This window comes from Dermacentor andersoni, chromosome 1 (genome assembly GCF_023375885.2).
Source record: "Dermacentor andersoni chromosome 1, qqDerAnde1_hic_scaffold, whole genome shotgun sequence".
NCBI classification, from domain to species: domain Eukaryota; kingdom Metazoa; phylum Arthropoda; class Arachnida; order Ixodida; family Ixodidae; genus Dermacentor; species Dermacentor andersoni.
The window spans coordinates 193,671,052-193,695,110 of NC_092814.1; the positions used below are offsets into that span (position 1 = coordinate 193,671,052).

The following is a 24,059-nucleotide window of genomic DNA, read 5'->3' on the forward strand; positions in this document are numbered from 1 at the left end:
AAAAAAAAAGAAAAGTCGAAGGCGGCTAAATTTGGTGAGTAGAGAGTGTGTTGCAGGACAGTGAAGGAATTGCATGCCAAAATTTCTTGCGCTGTGAATGTAGAATGTGCTGAGGTATTGTAATGGTACAGAATCTAGCACCTGCCTTTCGACAAATTTGGTTGCATGTGGCATACACAATCTCTCAGATGCTTCAGGACGTCAGTGTAGAAAGCCGCATTGACAGTTTGACCTTCAGGTACGAATTCATTGTGCATAATACTCTGGCAGTCAAAAAACCCGATCAATGTATCTTTGGCTCTTGCTTTCTCACACGCTTTTTTTTTTTTTTTTTACTTTGGCTCATCTTTATTTTTCCACTCTTTTCTCTGCGACTTCAGCTCGATGTTGTATTTGTAAATCCAAAGTTTTGGCACTGGTGACAACCCTTTGCAAGAATTCATCACGGTTGTCAGAAATTTTCCAATCAATGCAACATTATTTTTATTGTCACCTTTGCACAGGAGTCGGCAGTTTCGGCACCATTTTGTCGTAAACCTGTTTAATTTGTAACCTTTCATTAAAAGTTTGGTTAACGAGCAATTTTCCCAAACTAAGTGCTTCTGATATAATTAGAATAGCGATTCTGCTGTCACTGAGCACCAGAGACCACAGACTATCAATGTTTTCATCTTTGCACAAGGTGGAGAGGTTTCCTGATCTTGCATCACCCTTGAGGTTTTCATAGCCTTCCTGAAAGCACTGGACCCACTTGAACACAGTTCTTCCTTTAAGGCATCCTTTCTGTAGGTACTTCTGCACCATTCTTGCCCACTTTCAAAAGAAGTTTGATATTGATGCTTTGTTCTGTCTGTTTGTCGATCTCCATTTTGACAGACTAAAAATGGTTTGCACAAAGAGCAGACGCATAAAATTTGGCCTTGTCATACAGCATTCCAGCTCATACTAGAAGTCAACCGGGTCCTTTCAAGTGAGAGAGTGCAGTTCCACTACACTTTCTCCCATTTTTTGCTTACTCACTGCATGAACTTTTGGCACATACCTTCTATTTGTAAGTGCAGAGACTTTCTGAGCAATATTTAAACCCCACTGAAGAGTAAGAAACTAGTATTTATAATTTCGCTGTCTGCAGCCTGTAGCTGACATGAAAAAAATTCGGCAGCATTTTATATTCCTGTAACAAGTGAAGGCGAAAGCCTGCTGTACATTTCGTAATGCGCCATCTCGCATCTTTGCATTGCTACTTTCGCAGTTCGGTTTCTTCGGCTCGTTTTCAATGCTTAGCTGCGGCTTCGCGCGCTCGTATAGCAGGGTGATACTCCAGCCAACAATGTTTCTCTTTGACTTGACATTGCATCCTCTCGGCAAGGGATTGCAGCGTATGCTGTTCCGTGTTGTACGGGTAATTTCAATTAATGTATGCACTGTTCGCTTCACTTTACTGAGCGCTTGTAGCCTCAGCCTTACAGGGGTATAAGCCATTCAGAAGGTCACATGGTTTTTCTTGTACCACTCGACTAGACGCCACATTTCTGTGCGTTGTATGCATGATTCGAGTGAATGTATGCACTGTACACTTCACTCTGATGAGTGCTTGTAGCCTCTGCATTACAAGAGGGATGAGCCATTGCATTTTTTGCGTGCTTGGGGGATATGAGCCATTGTTGATGATGATAGTTTTTGTACCATTGAACTGGACAATGTTTTTTTTTTTTTTTTAAGGTCATTGGAGGTATGAGCCACTTAAGGCTTTCGCCTTAATAAATTACAGCAGAACTCATCTTATGATGACTGTCGAAGGTAATGTGATTAGCATTCGAGCAATGTGGTGGTGCAACCTAATTCTGGTAATGTTTATCTAATATGCAACGCTAAAGAAAAAATGATGATGTTGGAATGACAAAGGCAGTATGACGACGATAGCATGATGACAATCAGAAGACAATTCTTAATTTATGGTTGTATAATAATGTAAGCAGGACGAAGACGACATGAGGACAAATTAAAATGACAATGTGTATGACGCTGGCATGATGACGACCATATGACGATAACCATTTACAAAGCTGGAAGGGCGACAATGGCACAACCACGATGGCAGCACGGTGACACTATGACAATGGATGCATGATAGTAACTGTCTGACAATGCTGCAAATGACAGTGGTGGCATAATCGTGATTGAAGGATGACAGCATGATTACGATAGAATGACGAAAAAGGATATGGCATACATGGATCGAGAAAAGCAGTATGATGGCGATGGCATGACAAAAATGGAACGACAACAATGGTAAAACAACAGCGGGAAGATGACAGCATGATGGCAATGGTATGACAACAACTGTGGGACAACGATGGCAGGACGAAGTTAGAATGATGACAATGGAACAACTGTGATGGCATCACATTGACGGTATGACAACGAATGCATAGCGATGACTGTATGACAAGGACGCGGTGAAAAATATGGCATGATATTGGTATGAGGACAGTGGGATGATGACGGGTATATGAAAACAATGGCCTGATGACGACTACATCGATCCCGGATATATTGAATTATTGCCTATATCGAACAGTTCAAAATTCCCCTTGGTAATCCCATGCAAAAATATAGTGCTATTGTTCACGTATGTAGAACTCCCGTGCACCGGCATTTGATGTATCGAACTCCGTGCTGAGCTGTGCCCCGGCAAGTGCGCTTCTCCCACCATCCCCACCCCTGCAAGTGCACTTCTCCCATTGCATCCCACCCCCGCAAGTGCGCTTCTCCCACCATACCCCACCCCTGCAAGTGTACTTCTCCCATTGCATCCCACCTCCGCAAGTGCGCTTCTCCTCAGGAAGGTCCCGCGATGTTCCTGCCGTCTCACGCGCGCCGCCCGCACTCTGAGAAAGGGGCGTGTGGGTAAAAGGCACGTGACGAGGAGCACTTGGAGTGTGATTGGGTGTGAAAGGGAAGTGGGAGGGAGAAACCACGCTGACCGCGGGCGCCCGTTTCCGTGTTTTGGTTGGCTGACACCGCTGGCGCAGCGAGACGAACGAGGTCAGTGCAGCTTGGGTTTGTGGTAGTGTGGAGACGCGGAGCGGTGCGTCTTTCAATTCGCTTTGTTCCTTTTATTCACGAGGCCAACGCGAAGGCTTGAGACTCGTGTGGTGCAGTGCGTTTTTCTTTCTGCTTTTGGTACATGTTTTGGAGCCATGGCCTCGAAAAAACGCAAGAATTTTTATTTTTCAACCAAAGCGGACATCATTTGACGGGTGGAGGCTGGCGAGAAAAAGTCGTCGGTCGCCACGGCGTTCGGAATTCCTCGCAACACCCTGAGTACGATCCTCAAGAACAAAGCCGATGTTAAGCTGAAGGCAGTGCAAAACTTCAGCCTCTCGACCAAGGCATTGTGAAAGCGTTTAAGGTTGGGTACAGACGACAACTGGTGCAGAGGCTCTTAATCAACCTTCGATTAGGAATCGAACTCAAGGTGGACCTCCTCGGAGCCACTCAAACGCTGGCTGGTGCTTGGAACAACGTGAAGAAAAGCCCAATTGTGAACTGCTTCTGCAAAGCAGGCTTTGTGGCAGCTGCAGATGACAGATGTTTTGACAGTGAAGATGATAAACGCTGGATGCCTGGACAGCGAATTTTACGAGCTCTCGGCATTCCCAGGCAGCGTTACAGCACGGGATTTTGTCAGGGCTGACAACGGCGTGCAAGCTGTAGCGGATCGCGCTGATGCGGAGATTGTGGCTGACATCATGGGTGACGAGGACGCAGACACGAGCAGCGGCGAAGGTTCCGATGAAGAGAACCAACCACCATGCACTGCAGCTGAACTTGCATCAGCTTTCAGCGTCATTCGCCGCTGTTGTGGCACAATGGAAGAAGCTGGCCTTTCTCATTTGGACACTGTCAACAAGCTTGAGGACAGCTTAATGAACTTGATGGCGCAGAAGAAAAAGCAAGCAAAGGTCTCAGATTCTTTTCTTCCGAAATAAAGTGCTCTGGTCATCGCGCTGTGTTTTTGTTTTTTTACGCGCCTTGGAGGCACAGATCGGTAAGTTCCTGTTAGTCACGACATCGGGAAACTGCCTTGAGATGTGTGGAGTTGTTAGAGAAGCTTTTGACATGCATATTATATATTTCGAATTATCGCTATATCGAACTGTTTCGTGATCCCCTTCGAGTTCGATATATCCGGGATCGACTGTATATCATGAATCCTCTAGACATTGATGGCTGGATGACACAGCATGATGAGAGGTGGATGACGAGGCTTGAGTGATGACGATGGCATGACGATGACAGTATGATAATGGGTGCATGGTAGCAGCTGCCTGGCAACAATGCAATCATGACGGTGGCATGATAATGATGGCATAATCATGATTGAAAGACAGCAGCCTGATTATGATAGAATGATGAAGAAGGATGGTTGACGTCGATGGAAGGTCGACGGCGGTACGACGTTACTAAATTGATGACAGTAAAACAACAGCGTGATGACGATAGCAAAACAACAATGGTATGACAACAACTCTGTGTTCATAAGGGCATGACGACCACTGCGACGGCATCACGACGATGGTATGACAACGAATGCATGACGATGACTGTAGGTTGACGATGCAATGACAATGATGGCATGACAATGGTATGAGGATGTTGGGATGATGGAGTGTATCACGACTATGGCGGGATGACAACTGTGTTGTGAAGCCTGTATGGCGACAATGGTGTGATGACAACAGTGTGACGGAGCTGAAGTGACAACAATGGAATTACCACAACGGCACCATGACAGCGGTGTGACAACGAATGCATAATGACTGTATGGCGGTCATGGTGGGATGATGATGACATGATGAGAGGCGGATCACAAAGTTGGAATGACAATGATGCAATGACCACGATGGCATCACGACCGTGACCCCGCACCTAGTGACCCAAGCTATTCGATAATTTTGCCCACTGGATCAACGTAGAGAGCTTGACGATGACAGCAGAACGAGAGCCAGATAGAGCTGGAATGACGACGATGCAACGACCACGATGGCATCACAACCATGAGTACATACCTTGTGGCTCAAGCTATTAGACAACTTGGTCCACTGGGTTGGCATAAGAGGTTAGATACTAAATACGAGGGTGAATCAGAAAAATTTGCCCCTATTTTGTTTTTATCGAAAATAAGTCAACATATTTATTCCCAGCTGTAGACCTTGGACCAGCCCGGCCTTATCTGCCCGTAGCCACACGGCAAGCATGGCGCTGCTTTCAGTTCTTGAAGATGGCGGTTATGCTTCACATGTCCATAGCGTATGAACAACAAAGTGTGATTCGTTTTTGATGGAGCAAGGGACAAACGCCCATCGAAGTCCACAGGGAAATGCAGCTCACATATGGGGAAAGGTGTCTCGCTTTGAGAAGTGTGAGGTGGTGGGGTTGTGAGTTTGCGAAAGGCTGTGAAGACTTGCACGACAATCACAATCAGCCTGACGAATTCTACCGCAGGGGCATCTCAAATTTAGTGCTGAGATTGGACAAATGGGGTCTGAACCGGTATGGGGACTTAGCGGAAAAATAGTGTAAGGTACATAGAATGGCACGTATATTTGTAATTACATGTGTGTACCTTATTTTGGCTAATAAAAGATTGGGGCAAGGACTTGCTGATAGATTGATAGGCTCAAGATGCCTGAAGTAGGCAAAGAATGCTAATTGCATTAAGAAAAGCAGAGTGCCTTGCTCTTCAACAGGGAGCACAGTCACCTTCGCTCGTCAGTGTGAGCTCAAGCGTTCATTTAATATATAGTGGGCACATCTATGGCCACAGAGAGAGATAGGAAAAGCAGGGAGGTTAACCACATGGGTTTCTGGTTACATGCATTTATGGCTGTGGCTGCCAAGTAATAAATATGAGGCAACTGTGGACAGCTACATAACTTTGATGAAAAGATACTAGGTAGTTGTTTTTTATGTGGTACAATCTAAACAGCTTATTAGTCAATATTACCTTGTAAAAACGCAACTGTACTTAAGGTCGTACCCTGTCAACCTAGAATGACCTGGGGAGCAGGGTGTTGTAAAAATGTTTTTCATGCGTAATGAAGGGAAATGCTTTGTGTGTTTTCGAAAAGTCTATGCATAGAGAGCAGTTGTCATTTCATAGGCACCCCTCGCTGTTGCAATGTCTTGTATTTTCTGTCATATTTTGTATTGGATTTATTTGAACACGTGCAGAGGAATGCTTTAGAATGCAGAGCAATACTCACACCTTCTAGCCCCTCATATCCTGCTGAACACTGCACGCATTCTGCTTTTGGTGTCACATTGACAGCGTAGGTGCACACATCAATGGTGTGTGGCACCATGTGACCACCGCTTCCAATTTCTGTCATCTAACCTACTTTCTGTTTCATGTCTGAAGCTGTGCTGTGTTAATCATTTGTTGCACTTTCAAAGAATTGAGGCTCCCTATAAAACTTACTGTATTGACAGCTACCCATTAAAAACAAAACGAGAGAAAAATTTTGTCAGTCATCCCTTAACATAAGTGTAGTACTCTGTATTTTACGTCGTGAAATATTCCTTTTCAGTGTTTGTAGTTGTCATTGGTAAAATGTGTGTAGCTATGTTTTCTCACCACTACTTCATTTATGATATCCTTTTTTTAGGGAGCAATCTTAACAACCATGCTGGCTACTCGCAACTTCTCAAGTAAGTGCCTCTAACAGGAGACAAGGACAGAAACTGCTTGTGCAAGTGAGGTGGGGAGCATTGAACAAGTGGAGTCAAAATTTTCTAATTATTTAGTCGTGCCTGAAACTGGGTTTTCAGAGAAACTGTGTGCAGTTTCATGCCCAGATTTTGTTTTTGTTTGTTTGTTTTTTTGCCATGTCCTGTCCTTTCAAAGTACTCCAGCCTTAATTTGGTGTGTGTGTATGTATGTGTCTAGATGTATGTGTGTGCTTTTGAAGCCAGGAGTTAATGTATTGGCTTACTGAGCTTGCATTTTGTGTTGCTTTATAGTATGTCTGCTTATAGTTGTATTGAAGGGCACAGGAAAATTGCAGGCAACCAAGCAGGAAAATTAGGAGGAGGAGCTTATTAAACCAAGGTTGAGAAGCACTAGTTTTGTCTATGAGGAATGAAATATTGCTGTGCTTGAGAAATTTCTGCTAGCATCTGTTTGTGTGCAAACACTGCATGGTTATCAGTGTATGTGTGTTACACTTACTATGTAAGCTGTTGCATTTGATCTTTTGTTTTTGTTCCTTTCTAGTAACATGGGGTCACAGACAGTGTCAGAGGTCAAAGACAGACATGTTTTTTCATTTTTCACTTTTTCATTAGATCTTAATAGGCTTTTTCTTGTTTGCCTTTTTCCAATTTACTGTCTGTTCTATACTGTGCTTTTTCTTTAGGGCTTTGATGCTTCTGTGTTTGTACCTTCTTAAAGCACTTTTTCCTACCTTCAAGATTGATATCTTTTTTTTTTAATTTATGATCAATCTTACGCATGTGCCTGCCCCCTCCCCCCATATTTTGCAACAAGTGCTTTTTGCATATAGTAAAAAGAAGACCAAGAAAGAATCATCTCAATTCATGGTTTTAAGCATACTTTTTATTATCCTTGTTTACGCTTTTCATGCTTTACCTGCAGGTCATGTTACTACTCCCAACACAGGTAAAAACTCTCATTTCATCTTGTAGCTTCTTCGTACTTGTAAAAGGAAAAATTGCTAAAAAAAATTGAAATGCAAATTGCTTTGGGAACAGATGTGTTGACTCGGTACATATTACTCACCCTAAGAAGAAGCATTGTTTGAAACTGAGTTTGTTATGCTGACATGTGCTAAATTTACATTGTGTAAGCCCTGCTTTGGTAACTACCATTCTTTACATTGAAGGTAGCATTCTATACCTGTCATCCTTAAACCTCGTTTTGTTGGAAAACTTTTATTGGACAAAAAGAGGCTATTTGACAGTTTAGCAGCAGTTTTAATCTTGGTTGTGTGTTGAGCATCCATTTTCATTTTTTGCCTCATGAACCAAGCTTTACTAGCCACATTTTTGCCAGTGCCAGGGACAGTTTTTTGAAAAGCAAGACAGCTTCAGGCCTCGTACTCCCCTTGCGGCTACAGCTCTCTCCTGTGGCACTGCTGTTCCTTTCATGCTGCAGCACGTGTCTGCTACAAGTCTGCTTGCCTGCTGTCATTGCCTGAAGCATGCTTTTGCCTTCTTGGGACATTATCTGGAAAAGTTACACCACCTTTTCTGTTTCATTTTAAAGGACTCTGAACCACTAGAAATAATGCATAGTCAGTCAACACCTGCACCATAGTATACACAGTGCTTATGAACAAGCAGCTTTTATTGTTTGCTATGTAATTCTAAACATCTCCAAAGTTTTGTTCACTTTCTTTTTCTTTAAGACAGGAGCCACTGAATTGTGAATGTCATTAGAGCTGCTATATTTTTTTTGCGTGTGTGTGTTTGCATAGACGTTACAAAATGTGTACCATCCGATGCTCATATGTCGCATAACAATGTGCAGTGGTACACATATGAGATAAGGAGCCTGTTTTGCAGAGATAAACCATTAACTAGCACATTCTGTTAATTATTTTTTTAATTAATAGTTTTGAGCCCTTCAAATGTCTGGCAACATGGCTGTAGTCACCTCAGAGAAATGACGCTATAATGACATACCATTCAAAATTTCTAACATAACATGCTCGTCAAAAAGTTCTCAAAGGGGTACTGAAACACTTTTCTAACTGATCATAGAATGGCCTCACTATTAGAAGACATCTTCTCACGAACCTCACGCTGTAAATATTTTTCTAATCCTTCAACACCATGTGGTGTTATCGCACCGATACTTGGTTATCTCTCTTTTCGTCTTCACTAGTACACTGGAAGCTATAAAGTGGAGATCGAGAAGCCAAGAGGGCAAAGCCCCGGCCAAAAGTTGAGTGTCGTGGCAGTGAAAGGATTCGTCGCGACACCCTGTGACTGCCTCGGCAGACATACATATTTTTAATTTATTTAGCTCAAAGTTAGCAATTATGTATAACTGAGAATCCTCTTGTGATCATAAACTCTGCCACTAGTGTTGGTGGCTCCAACTGCTTGCGATGACGCTGCATGATGACATTGCAAAAGAGAGAGCAAATGATGTATTGCTGTTTTTGACACGAAGTTCTGAATTCCTTGCAACATGCAGTTCAGTAATATAGCTAAACCTCAATATAATGAAGTAGGTAAAATCAGCAATTTGCTTCGTTATGTCGAAATTTCGTTCTATTGAAATTCGACCTTTTATGCAAACAAGTACAGTCGCCAATTTATTTGTCTTACACAAAAAGGGGCCGCAGAATTTTGCGAATTATTGGGCAATAGAAAAAAGCAAATTTTAATCAGAAACCAAATCATTTGGATGAATTTGGGAGTCTGCGATAAATGATACGATTTCATGCCGCGTCGACGATATCTTCACATAGGCGATACGAATTAAGCGAAGCCAGCCATGCTTCCGCTTGCACTCCGTCCCCCCGTGGCTGATAGCGTTGTCCCAGTGCGGTCGACGTTACAATGAAAAGAGCTGGCAGCGGGGAGTGAATGCCTTGTCTGCCCCTCCTCGCTCCAACGAGTCACCAAAACTCTAGATGACGCACCCTTGAATACTAAATGCGCGGGAAGACAGCTTACATGATGCCACGCCGTCCCTGCACGCCCACTCTGCACACGCGGCAGATTACCTTTAAAGCAGGGTGCGTGGCTGCGCATGCGCTCAGCTGCGCTCACAGCCATGCGCAAACACAGCCAAGACGCGCACCAGAAATTCGAGAGGTGCATTTGCAAACAGCCTCTTGTAATTCAATCATTCTACCATCTGCGTTCGTGGAAGTTTACATTTATTGTCGGCATTCTTTTGCTGCGGAAGTGGAGTTTCGTTATATTGAAATTGCATACAAACACACATTATTATATTGAGGTTCTAATTACATGGTGTTCTATGGACAGGAGGTTAGGAAAAGTTAAATACTTCGTTATATCATGAATTTCATTATATTGAAGTTCGCTATATCGAGGTTTAACTATATTTGGTTCACATGTTCACAGCAACCTCTACCACAGATCGGCAACGTTTTGTTACTATGTCCAAAAGTGTTTCAGGGCCCCTTTAAACCTGTGCTGCCATGAATGACTGGAGTAACAGCTTCATGCTATCATGTTGCTACCATTGCCGATACTTGTGGATCTTGATCTAAAGAGGGCAAGCTGGAAACTTGCCCTTGCTCTTCTGACACTTGCTGGTAACCAAGCCAGTACAGCAACCATGGCTGTCTTCCAGCTTTTACAATGCTACAATACAGTGCCAGCATTCCTGGGACAGTTAGTATTTTTTGCAATGTTTAATCGTGCCACAAGGTGCAGCCAACTACCTGCTGTGGTTGCTTAGTGGCTTTGGCACTGCGCTGCTAAGCACAAGCTCATGGGATCAAATCCGGGCCAATGCGGCCACATTTCAATGGGGTGAGGGGAGGGGGCGGAATTAAAAGCTTATGTACCACGCATTGGGTGCATGTTAAGGAACCTCGGGTGGTTGAAATTATGCCGTGCCCCCCATTATAGCATGACTCATAATCATATTGTGGTTTTGGTATGTAAAACCCCAGAATTTAAGCTGCAGTCAAAAAACGACGTGTTGCACATGTGGTATTTTCCTATGAATTTGCAAATTAACTGTGACTTTACTACAACTGGCATCCACTTTTGATGGCTTATGTCCTATCTGGATGCAAATAACTTAAAACCAGTTAATGCACACTGGTGCAGCTTTGCCCAGTGGTGGCGTACATGGGGGACACAGATGTGTCCCTTCAGCAGTTGCACTGTCTTACCCACAAATGACTGACCCCTAAATTAGTTTAGAACTTCATTGGTTGCCATCCTGCTAGCCTCTTTTTTCACTGCATGAGTGATATACACGTAATGTGGAGGAAGCTGTGCTTGACATTCACTGATTTGCACTGTTCATGCCTCTTTTTATTACTCTATGTTTGATGACTACTTATGTCTAATACATCAAGTCTTCCTTCCCTCAGAATAGTTGTATCTGTGCAGCTATTTGACATTTCAGAAAGAAAAAAGAACATTGAAGACTATGTACCATCATTATGCTGCATAACTGCCTTCTCTTTCTAGGAGCAGGAGCTGAAATATGTGCTCATCTCGTGGGTACATTAGAAAACTGTGTTACATTTAGAAGGCCAACATTATATATCAGTACAGAAAAGAAGACAGAAGGAAGAGTAAGGCAGACAACATGGATGCTGAACTGTTAACTGGCATTATTTTAACTCGTGCTGCTGAGCATCATAGCGTTGGTTTGATTTCTGGCTGCTGTGGCTGCACCCCAATCGTCCATCAGAATGCGAAAACGCTTTTGTACTGTACTTTAAGTGCATGCTAAAGCTCCTCAGCTCGCTAGGTCAGTACGTGATTATCTACAGGATACAATGACACCGGTGCTTAAAAAATGAGCTTCAGGCTCTCGTACTTAATACATATTGTTCTGGCTCCTTGCCATAAAGTTGGCACCAATATGGCAGAAGCCAATAAGGTCATGCACATACTCATAGGGATCACAGACAATGCGTTTAACCTGCTAGTGTTCAAAGACTTCCACAGTCAGAGAGATTATTACTGAGTGCTGATGTTTTGAAGTAAAAGCCTAAGTATTGCTTGCCTTTTGATCACAGCTGTTACAGCAACGTTTAAGAACCTTCATATGGCGACTCAGCCTTCAATGTCTGAAGGTGTCACTAGTATTGTGTGGCGCAAAATCGAAGCCGCGTCGTGTACACATTTGATGCCAGTAGCATCCAGTGATTTGTGTCTTCAAATTAAATGCCAGTTGATAGCTTAGAGCCTTAGAGCCTTAGGGTATTGTTCATTCAGCGCCTATGTTTTCATGCCTCAGTGCAAGTGACATCAAAATGCAATAGTGCAGTGATGCCATTTTCAAGCGATAATACAAGTGGTCCTCATGCTCATGGAACATTGTAAATCAAACTACAAGCATTGCCATGTCTTCCTATTTTAAGAAATGGCTTCAAATGAACTTTAGCTCCTTTACACAGGTGACATACCAGTGTGGGCCCAAAGGCTGTCAAACATTTCATAACACACTCAAGTCATCTTTTATGAAGCATTCCTTAAAGTGAATAAGCATTTCTTTTCATCTCTTTTTTCATACTTAGCATTGAGGGCATAGCAATAGCAGTCTTCTTCATGTGAGAAATAATATGCTTGTGAAGCTTTCCTGCAATCTTATATTTTGTGCCTTGTTGCGAAACAATTAGCAGCAGTAGCAGCAGCAGCACAAGAGACATTGCTATGGTGACCACTTGGGCGACTGCCGAAGAAAACTGCCCCAATGTACATGTCTGCAGTCATCCTTGTCAGCACTGTAAACAAGACATTGAAAGTAGAGAAAGGTTGCAGTGAAGTTCAGTAAGCAGGGAACATATCTGAGGGTGTGGAACATCCCAAGGGGGCCAAGTATCCTCCTTGCCCTCCTAGCCTTGGAGCCAGGAAGCATTGGTGATGGCAGCACTGCAATAACATGGAGTAACGTGGAGTATGGTCACAGTAACCTGGGAACTTCCCAAAGGGTGCATTAAATACGTTAGTTGAGCATTTAGAGCTGCTGGATTATGTGAACTGACAATAAAATCAAATAGGTACTCAATAAACATATAGGCACTTTAGAACGCTGCCTTTCTTGCAACATATTTCAATTAATTACAGCGAAGCTGTATATGGCTAGCCGATTCGTCCATCCATCTGTCTGTCTATCGGTCAAATGTATGCCAAAAACTCCTCCAGCGCAACCCCATGCGCATGCGGGGGGAAAAAAAATAAAAGAGAGGGAAAGAGAGGCACGTCATTAGCTAACACCACCTAGATAGCACAAGGCTTGTTTACTGCGATCCATGACGTTGCGCTACCTGGCTCGAAATTTCCATTGACAAGGCTGGCATGATGAAAGCGGTGACGTCAAAATCTTTGTTGCCTAATCGGGAGCATCCCCATTAGATTATATGGCAGTCGGGCCAGGTAACTTGATATGGATTGGAGTGAAAAGGCCTTGTGCTATCTAGGTAGTGTTGAATTAGCTGCACTAGTAGTGATGTCGTTGCTCTCCATCACAGCAGAGCGCGTGTGCAGCAGTTTCTCTCCACCTCTGAAATGGGTAGGCCACGCGTCATATGTACTCCTTAGGAGCAGGCAGCTTTCGGTCAGCAAAGCCACGAGTAGAACCGGGAATGAGCTCGTCTACACCATGCCAATGCTGCAACCCTGCTACAAGAACAGGCTTGTACAGCTGAGCGCAAGCAGCAACTCCGTACCAAGGATCCGGCAGTTTACCAAGCCGTCGTGTAATGAACTGTCGGGATTAACCCACTGATAAACACCAGGGCCGCATGTTTCAGCTTCGCTGGTTAACAATCTCTACGGAGTGCTTGGGCGGTGATTTTTTTAACCCATTCCATGCTAATAACATTAGCTAGCAGATGTAAATGAGACTTCTGTGGCTGTTTAAATAATGCTGCATCTTAGCCTTCAAGGAATTCAGGTGGACTTAATGTTAGACTGTGAATGCAGGCAGGAAAAAGCAGTTTTTTTTTTCCTCACTTCAGAGTAGTATTCAAAGAACTATGGTAGTGATGATACTGTTTCCAAATTATGTTCATGTTGCTGACCTTTAACATAATACAAACAGGCTTATGATGAAGTTGCAATGGGTGTAGTTTTGCACTTATTCCTGTCTACAATGTACATACACTAAAGCAGAATATTTTTGAATAATTTGTTTGTCTCAAGACTGCACAACGGGTTGTAACTGCATAGTGGGTCATATAGAATGCCAAAGTAGAAGGGCTCCAGAATAATTTTGACCACCTCCTAAATTAATGTACATGAGTGTTTTTGCATTTTGCTCCCATTGACATGGGGCTGCACCATCTGGGATTGAACCCATCACCTAGTGCTCAGCAGCGCAGTGCCATAGCCACTGTAGCAGGTAATGCAAAAGATTAAAACACTCCAATGAAGAGGTCTATTGGCCAGAACCGTCAGTGACTTGCACGTATAATGCCAAGCACGAGAGAGCAGGTAGGTTATAGCAGTATGACGATCAAATGATTTAGGTGCCACAGTTTCCTTTGTTTGGCTATTCAGTGATTGAGCTTAAGTATACATATATGAACGTGTGTTTTCTGCAGGCCTCTTGCCTAATTAATTTTTGGTGTCTTATCACATTCAGGCGCTGTGTGTACAATTATAAAAGGAAAAATTGACATCTGCCCATGGGTAGCACGAAGCTACCTACAAAGGGCCTGAACCAGGTCCAATTTTTTTTTCAACTACAAATTTTTGTTTCTGAGAAACCCGTGTGGGTTTCATTTGTAACTTCGTGGTACCTTTGGGTGGATGTAAATTTTTCTTTTTGTAAACCTTCCTGCACCTTCTGGAATTCTGCAAAACTGATTTGCCACATGTGTGTACAATTGTGCACATGAAGGTATTGCATCAAAAGCAAAAGTACTGATGTAAATATTTAAATCATGTTGCATATAATCTTGAGACACTTCTATTGGACTGGTGGTGCCAGTTTGAAAACTTGTCTGAAGCCTTTTAGTAAGATGAGTTGGAAGGCTGACAGCTGGGTGTCTGCTCTCGATGACAGTATGTCATCATGTAGCAGATTCTTCTTTTCATTATTTTTCACAATGTTTTGTATCTGGCATATTTTTCGTGTGGCTTTATAGGGTTCTTCAAGTATGCTAGACATGAAATAGTATATGTTCTTATCTGAAATTCCTGTAGAGAGTTGTCACATGAAGTCCTGCTTCTGTGAACTTAGTGAAACTTGTTGAGGAATTAAAGAATACTTGATTCATTATATAGCTGTATGCTTTTCGTAACTTTAAAGGTGCAAGAAATGTGAAAACTTTTAATGGAAAGGATTAATTGGTTCCTGAAAGATACAACTTAAGCCTTGTGTTTTGTGGAAGGCTAAGGCTGTTTGAGATGGTTTGAGGTAACAAATTTTATTGTAGATACTGATGAAAAAGGCCATTTATTGTCATGGAAAAGCATTCATACTTTTTAATAACTTGAAATGAGCATATCTTACTTGGCTTAACCCTTTTCGAGCCAACATTTTTCCCGAAAGACCAACAAAATTTCCCCAATTTTTTAATGACTTTTCATTATTGTTATATCAGCAGTTCATTTGTTATTCTCTGTTGTCTTTTAATGTCAATTATTTTTTTAATGCATTTGAGTTGCACATAGGCAAGACCTATATGAAGCGTTGAAGTCTATATGAAGTATGATATTTCTTGGAACAGAAATCAAGCATACTTTTGTTATCCTCTATGCAACATGTTACTACTGGCACATCGTGGAAAGCAAATCACAGGCGCACAGGTGGCAAAGCATTTTTGTCAAGCCGCACCCCAACGAGAGAGGGCACCAGAGGCACTGAATCTTCCTCGCACTCATTAGTACTAAGTTGAAGCTCTGAACATAATTTTCTACAGCTTTACAGATCTAATTGTTTATTTGATGTGAATAAAACATCCAAAAACAAGAGTTCTGTCACTAAAAAAAAGGAAGAGGGGGGGGGGGGGGGGGGGCGGTTGTCGTCGCTGGAGTTGCCTCGCTCCGTGCCGTCACTCTTAAAACCCAGGGGAGCCAGACTTCTGCTTTCTTTCCATCAACTGCCCCCACAAAAAGTCAGTTTTCTGGGAAGTTGGTGCCATTTAATAGTGCAGCATTCGCACCAAAATTATGAAACGACTGCCACTCATCTGTGACACTCAGTAGACAAAAGGAAATACCTGGATGATTGATACTTGCCACTGGCATATTTTGGAGGAAACACTTGGATAAGTGAGACTCATCCTTGGCACGTAAAGGGTTAAACAAGTTGTTCTTATCTTTATGGTCTTCCCTAGTTCAATAACATCTGGCCACCTCTTGTAGTGAGAATCATTGCATCTAATACACAGAGTGCCAGCTATTTAACCATGTTACGGATTGTGTTTACGTTCTTAGACATAATGACTCTTAGACCAGTGGCCAGATATAGCAACAAGCAGGTTGGTAACAATTGAAGGATCATTTTGTATTTTGTCTTTAGTTGCTGGCTGCCTAGTCTTGGCAAATGCTTTCTAAAAAAAGCATATTTCAGTTGTAATGCACTTCAGGGCTGGGCAGTATTGCGATAGTATCTTTGAGATACTTCTGAGTATCTTTATTTCTGTATTGAGATACATTTGAAAAATGTATTTGTATCTCAGTAGTGAAATACATTTACAATGTATAGATTATATCGCGATACTGTGCAGGACACGGGTATCTTGTTACTTTTTGGCAGAAATGGGCTGACATCTTCCTAGCACGTGTCATTGCTTGTTCCCTTGACGGTTACAACAGCCAAACGCACAGCAACATGGCATATGAGACCATGAGCGAGATGCAGATTGACGCTCTCGTGCACGTGGTGAACACAGAGGAACTTTCAACATGCCGCCGAGAGGCGAGAAACCAAAATATCAAGAAAAAGAAAGCGCACACTATCACCGGACGGCAATTGCCCAATAGGAGGTGCGGGAGAGAAGGAAGCGGCTTTGTTCATCTGTGATCCATCTGTAATTGTTCAACCGTGATTCATCATTAGCGGTGATGAATCACGGCTTTTATGGGTTTAAAGATGGAGACACTTTCGCTTCTGAATGGTCAGAACAGACCCACGTGAGCGCACAAGTGTTTCGGTACCTAGATGACCCAAGAAGAGATATCACCATGCTGCAGGACTTTCTTGCCATGAAGGCAGTATTTATTCATTATACTAACAGGAACTTGTGCTCATCTGCAGCGGTAGAGAGACTTTTCCCTTTCGTGAGGCTTGTCTTGAGGCCGAATCAACGGTGTCTAGAAGGCAGCCTATTTGAGAAACTGCTGTTGCTCAAGTGCAATTAACGCTGCAAGATTCAATGCACTGCAACATTATTCACAGTATTATGCTGCACTTAAATATGTCCTCATGGAGCATCAACATTTCCGAAATAAAAATGATTCCATTACCTGTATTCTTGTATCTGTATTGCTGTATCTGTATTTCGGGATACTTTATTCATCTTTTTGCAAAAGTATCTCTGAAATATCCTGTTACGTCAAAGACAAATGTATCTGAGTATCCGTATTTTAGGCTTCCTGCACATGCATTTCGATGTCTGTATTCTGGAATACTTTTTTGAGTATCTCTGCCCAGCCCTGGTGCACTTAATATTAAAAAAGTGTAGCACTAGTCTGGCTTGCTGTTTGTCGGTACCTGTTTCTGAAAGATTTGTTCCCGAGAATTTCTTGTTTTGCTGAAGGAACGAAATTTGTTGCTGGTGGAGGTTTTTTGGCTGTAGAATTGAACATGTTGGCTGCGGAAGAGGCACTGCAAATAAGACAATAGACCCCAACAAAGTATTCTGTGTTTGTACGTCTTCTTTGAGATACCTGTTTTGCACCCAACATGTTGAATTCTGAAAATGACCAACTAACCCAACACCGTTTCTTTTTGGCATTTGTCTGTAGTTGTTGTTATTACATATAAAATGTGTGCTTTGAACATTTTGATGGGGGGCCTGCATAATTTGCATGATTTTAGTCATATTGCCTGCAGATGTTTGCACTTTTTTTACTGCTCTTTATTTTTATATAGCATATGACAGAGTGTGCGGTTGGTATTGTTTCTTGAGCACATGTTTCTCCATTTGTGTTTTACATACTTGCACTTTCCATTTATTTGATGCCTTACTGTGATGTGCATGCTTCTAGTGCAAGTATTCAGGCATCTTTAGTGTGTACTGCACACTGATGCCAATAATATAATACAGGGCCATGATCTTGTCTGTAGATCATGTCCATGTGCTTCTTCCCTTTCCTGTGATTAGTGCAGCTGTGCCTGGGAATAAATAATAAGTAAATGAATAGGTTTTATTATGGAATCAATGAGTAACCACTTTAGCAGTGAGCCAGTAGGTCAGTACCCTTGGCCCCACACTTTTCACATTTCCACTGTGCGCATTGCTTTTTGGTGGCGAAAGCTGGTGTGGTGCTGTTGATGGTGTTTGTCTGCATTGAAGTGAAGTGCTGTGGTGGTGATGATTATGATCGTTTGCACTGTATGCATCCCCATATGAGAATGCATTGGGAACAGGGCAGTGTTTGTCGTAGTGGCACCTTATAGAAGACATTGCGGCTCGTGCTGTGAAAACGTTTTCACCATAGAAAGCTTAATCCCCTGGCTGTGCACATGAATCCCTTGGCGGCTTTATTTGCCATATATTAGTGCAAATTCCTTGGCCTTCAGCATTGAAGTCATCCATTTAAGTGCTCATGAATTAACTATTATTTTTTTCTATATGGTGGGAGAGCTTTGGCAGCGTGGTGTGCAAGTAGTATTTTCAGGTCAACAAATAACACTGATAGGAAATGTTGATGGGAGGTAACACAGCTATGTGCTGAGTAGACTCATTGAGCTTAGTCTGTTTAGCACTCTTGTAATGTCAAGACAGCAAACTTAAGTGCAGATTGTTTTTTTTTTAAGATATGCTTTAGCACTTGTAATATGTTAGAGCATGTTCCATCTGGTGAAGGTATGATTCTGCACTATCTTTAAGCTGCAGTAAAGTGGACATGTAATGTGTGAGTGCACGTGCCAAGTTTTTGAAAATGTAGACACACATATTGAGTTTTCTTTTAAGAGAAAGCTTTAGCTCAGGTGCTCTTATCTAAACACATGGGAAAGGAGAAATCATTTTTCTCAGCAACCATTGTACCAAATTTAATGAGGTTTGTTGCATTCAAATGAGAAAGTTAGAATCTAGTGGCTTTTGGAAGTGGTTTTCTTGTTTAAGCCATCAATATTTCTATAAAAATTGTTGCATATCACAAATTTTGAAAAAATGAAGCTATCAATTTACAACTTTGTAATGCAGCAATGAAAAATGATATTGCAGTTCTATCAATTGTGTCTAATAGTAAACCTAAGCGGACAAATTTGATATATTATACATGGCTGTCAGTTACACCACGAATATGTCGGTAGGACTTTTGCAAAACCTTCGCAAACATTGTAACACATTCATGCACAATATAAATTAATGCATCAAACTTGTCTGCTTTGGATGTTCTGACCAATTAAATTTACAATGCAATATCTATTTTTGAGGTAAATTTATGGATTCATAAACTTCGTTCTTCTTTTTCAACTCTATCAATTTTCCGCAATTTAAAAAAGAAATCAAGGCCATAAATAAAATTTTCGCTTCCAACAGTGGTTAGAATTGAACTTTTTCTCTTGAATGCACCAAATTTCATTGAAATTGGCTCATGGGTTATCTCGGAAAAGCATTTCAGCATTTTACGTGTATTTGGATAGGCAGCGTTAGAGTTTGGGCTGAGCTAAAGTGTCCTCTTAAAAGTGGCCAAGTCTAGGCTGATGCCATTCCTCCAGTGTGCTTTGGCTGGTAGTCACTTTCAAACTAGGGATGCAAAGAGCACTTGCAGGATATTTTGAAATAAAATTATGTTGTTTACATTCATGAACTTTACACAAGCATTTTCATATAGTACTTCATGCATCATATTAAGACACTGAATTATTGTTGGGTGCTAAAATGTGCTTCTGAAAATGTATGCACAATGTGTGTGCCTCTTCGCAAGTACATTTAGCACCCAGCTCTAATGGAAAAGCTTGATTTTCAGTATCAAGCACACAAGGCACATAGAAATTTTGCACCTCAATGGGTAGTTAAGCCCTAGACAGAATTTAACAATTGTTAGAGTGGCGGGACCACTGCCGTTAAACTTGGTCGGAGACAAAACAGACCATAAAATCTTTTTATGTTATGCATGAATGTGTACAAACTGTTTGTTTAGTGACAAGTGGTCTAATATGTACACTCAAAAGCTTCACATTTGCGAGATCTTTCAAAGTCAAGCTTAAAAATTTTTTTAAATTTGTGACCTGTAACATGAATAATTTATTTTGAAAATAAACTGCCTGCATGGGGTACACCATACTTTTCTAGTACTTGAAATGCATCTTCTACCAGGACCTCTATTATTTAGTTTATTAATACTAGTCTGATTTCCTCCCATGTGGCAAACTGATTGTACTTTCATGATTTTGAGGCTGTAAGAGCATTTCCAAGAATTAAGTTATCGAAGAGAATACCTAAATAGCTACACATTATTGTTGCCATGCGTTTTATATGTGGAAGCTATGTAAGAAAGCCACTGAACTATCTGCAGATACCATACAAGCTTAAATGCTTGTTAAAACAGTAGGAATTTTAGGCTGACCGAAAAGAACCAGAGCGAGAGCCAGCTACACCTCGTTTCAGCTTCTTTTCTCTCGCATTGCCTGCCTGCGTACGTTTCTTCTTCTTTTTATACATACTCGTGCCCCCATTAGTGTCCAACTTGGCAATACAACAGGCTGTTACTTTCTATCTTTACCGGGAAGACTCCTTTGATTCGTCCGAATGGCCATATACCTCTAGAGATCTTGAGCTCTTTGATAACATCTTCTTTTGTAGACTGCTACAAGGACACCATGGGTAGAGGTGAAGTGTACGCAGCTTGAGGAGGTACTCTTTTTTCAACAATCTTCTGGCAGTATTGCAACTTCTTGCTGAAGTCATGTTGAGTAACCTCAGGGCTGAGTGATTATCCAGAAGGGAATAGGTTTGGGCATGTTAGTTATTCATCCTAATACAGTAAACATAGCGCATTAAGGACAAAGGACAAGTCGAGACAGGACAAGCACTGATTCTTATTTACTGCTTCCTGGACCGGGTGGGTCTGAATCAAGGAAAAGATTGATGTAGCGAAGACCTGAGTGCTTCATGACATAGTCTTTGAGCAATAGGTGTTCAGTGTGTTCAGAAAGTTATTCACATTGAACATAATGAAGCCAAAACACTTGACGACTTCAATCTATGAATAGAAACACCCAGGCGGTGACACGTAGGAGCTTTTGCAGGTCGAACTTTGTGAAATCGATAAGCATGCAACTGAATTTGCTTGATGCTTGAAGGATGACATGCCACACTCTGGCTCGCCATTGATATGAGGGCACACAGGTCGTTCTATAGGCTATGCTGATCTTGGCTGAGCTAACACTAACCATTTGGCCCTGCTCCACTAGCTGCAATTTTCGTGGTGAGCTTTCACAGATACGCCCCTAATCAGTACGATAGGTTGGGTACCCTTGTGCAGTAGCACAATTCGACGTCATTCTTCTTTTGGCTCATGGGAATGGTGTCAACACAGAGAAACCGGAAGACATGTTGGTCGGGCTCCTGCTCTGTATGGAAGAATCCCTTCTCGGTGACCATGCTTATGGTGTCTTGTGCGCAGCAGTTATGTATTCTGCTTCCAGCTTGTCATCAGCAGTGTGATCTTCGAGAGCTGCGTTAATTGAGAAGTCGGTGTTGCTAGCAGACAAACGGTCAAAAACAGCTGAAAGCTTGGATTTGCCTACAATAGGATCTGCAAGCAGTGATCGGGCTTCCTGCAGAATCTTTGTATTCTGTGCTCGTCGAGCTTATTGCTTGGTCTTGAAGCATTCCATAAGAGTAGGTCCTAAGATCTAGGTAGACAGAGGTCTGGCATTTGTGCCTATCATGAATGATGCATTGTTCAGTTCTCACTGCCTGTAATACAAAGTGGTCAAGTTGAAGGTCCCTTGAGGTGTGTAGAAGAAAATTTGTCTCTGCGGAGGTTTTCAGCACCATATTCCAGAAACCGTAGGCTGACACAAAAGAACCAGACTGAGAGCCCAACTACACCTCGTTCCAGCTTCTTTTTTCTCTCAGTGCCTGCCTGCACACTTTTTTTTTCTGTGGCAGTGGGCGATACTTTTTGTATATTATAAAAGGAACTGATGCATCTTCTGCGTAAGTGTTTGCCAAAATTGAAAGCATACAGTAATACATCATAAATTAAGCTAACAATTTAGTTTGTGCAAGTAACTTGAAAAGCAGTTTGTGCAAAAGTACAAGAGAAACAAGATATTAAAAAATATGTTGTTTTTCTCATAAGCATAACCATGGCACGTCAGTTGGTAACACGAATGTCTACTGTTATATAAGAAAAGGAAACCATGACTCAATTTCTTAATGCTGTGGAATTACCCTAATATATCTTGGCATAATTTGCATAATGTTATAAATATTAAGAAAGTTGCCTCATGCATCTCCAACTTTTATTGCAATTTTGAACAGCAGCTCTTGTTTTCATTCAGTTTTCTGTATGGTAGCAGAAACTTTGTATATGATGTTCCGCTCGTAATGTTACTGCACATAAGTTTGCTGTCTAATATAGTGTGCTAGAATAATAGTATTTGTTTGCATGAATATGTAGCTTAGCTTTAGGAATATTGTTTTTCTTGCATATTTTGCCAAATTGTAGATGCCAAACATGACAACTTGCTTGTGCTGAGCATGGACTGATAATGTAAATTAACCTTCTCATTTGTGGCAACGTGCTTATTTTTTTGAAGCATGTAAGAATGTACTTCTTTCAATTTAGCTTACATTTTATAAGTTCTTAAAATCTGCTATTTAACCTGCTGTTGCCAAGTGCTATAATGTCTAAATTTGCTAGTGGACACATGTAGAATATAACAGCTTATATGAGGTGGGAGTATGCTGCCTTGAGCTAAGCATAGTTGCTATAGCATTATATGTTTTCTGATGCATAGACAGGCTACCTTCCACATTACTGTGCTGAGGTGTGACATTTTTTTTACATTCCTTGGATGACCTTTTTTTTCCCCTTTGAAAATGTAGCATGGAAACAGCACCTAGGGTGTTTCACTACTTACAGATGTTTACTATGAACAGTTATTTATTTTTACATCTATCGAAAGCTGACTGCATCTATTTTTTGACATGGCATGTTGGTGATAAGCCAATCCAAATTTAGCTTCTTTACCACTTGCATGATTTAGTTAAACCTTTTTCATTAATAGCTGTCTATTAAGCTTATGATAAAATGTGGACATGTCTGGTGTATTGTAACTATAAGCTTATGAGCTTTATTGTTTAACCTTTTGGAACAACATAGCACCTTTAACATTTATTCTGTCAACCAATTGTGAAACCTGTTAAACTTGTGCATGCTGTTATCAGAGGTGCTTCTGGCCTTTGCTACCAGCTTGCAAAGGTGCTACCTGACCACTCTGGAACCAGTGACTAGGAATTACTGTCATAGCACACCGACACTGTCAATATGCACGGCTGAACTCTTAGTGAACTTGATGTGCTGTTTTAGGTCGAAGCATCATGACCAAAAAGGGTGAAGGCTCCCAGGTGAAGGAATCAACTGACAGCAGCACCACTATTGAGGATGATGATGTGAAAGGTTTGCTCGCTTTGGCTTACTTTTTATCACTCTTAACCCTGAAAAATGATGACACAGTCCTGGCTAGACTGCTTTGCAAAATTAAAGACATAGTCTTTGTTTGTAAACTATGGCACTTCGAGGGCACAGAAATACTTACATCTTTTATTTGAACTAGTTCAATAGTGTACAAATGATACAGGTGCGTTATGTTCTCGGTGAATTGGGGAGTACATGTTCCATAGAAGAGACCTCTGAGAATGAGAGTTCATTTAGCTAGACTCAAAAAAACTTGCACATCCCCCCAGAATCCGTGCAGGGTCATGAGCACTAGTTTTCATGCACTGGGTAGATGTTACAATAGTTTGTGTTACACTAATTTTTTTTTTTTCTGATCCCTAGCCTTCCAGATAGTAATGGGTTTTCTCATTTGTCTGTCTTTTTTTTTAGTCATGAAGTCTCCTCCCACTTGTAGGCTGAACATGACCTTGATAGCTTTAACTAGATTTAGGCTGCATCCAAATGTTTATTAAAGTTGCTTTCAGCTAACTTGACAAAAACAGTAA

General features: G+C 41.6%; 1 protein-coding gene across 14 annotated transcripts in view; it reads left to right on the forward strand.

Annotated features, from left to right (window-relative positions):
• The window catches only part of CaMKII (Calcium/calmodulin-dependent protein kinase II), a 289,855-nt gene that overhangs the window by 220,102 nt on the left and 45,694 nt on the right, over positions 1-24,059 (forward strand). For 11 of the 14 annotated variants that reach the window (XM_050194726.3, XM_050194728.3, XM_050194722.3 and 8 more), the window contains exons 12-14: positions 6,675-6,717; positions 7,664-7,687; positions 23,425-23,514. In XM_050194726.3, coding sequence (XP_050050683.1) covers positions 6,675-6,717; positions 7,664-7,687; positions 23,425-23,514 — 157 coding nt within the window. The remainder of the gene's footprint in view (positions 1-6,674; positions 6,718-7,663; positions 7,688-23,424; positions 23,515-24,059) is intronic. The other 3 variants (XM_050194724.3, XM_050194745.3, XM_050194743.3) reach the window with 1 other exon arrangement.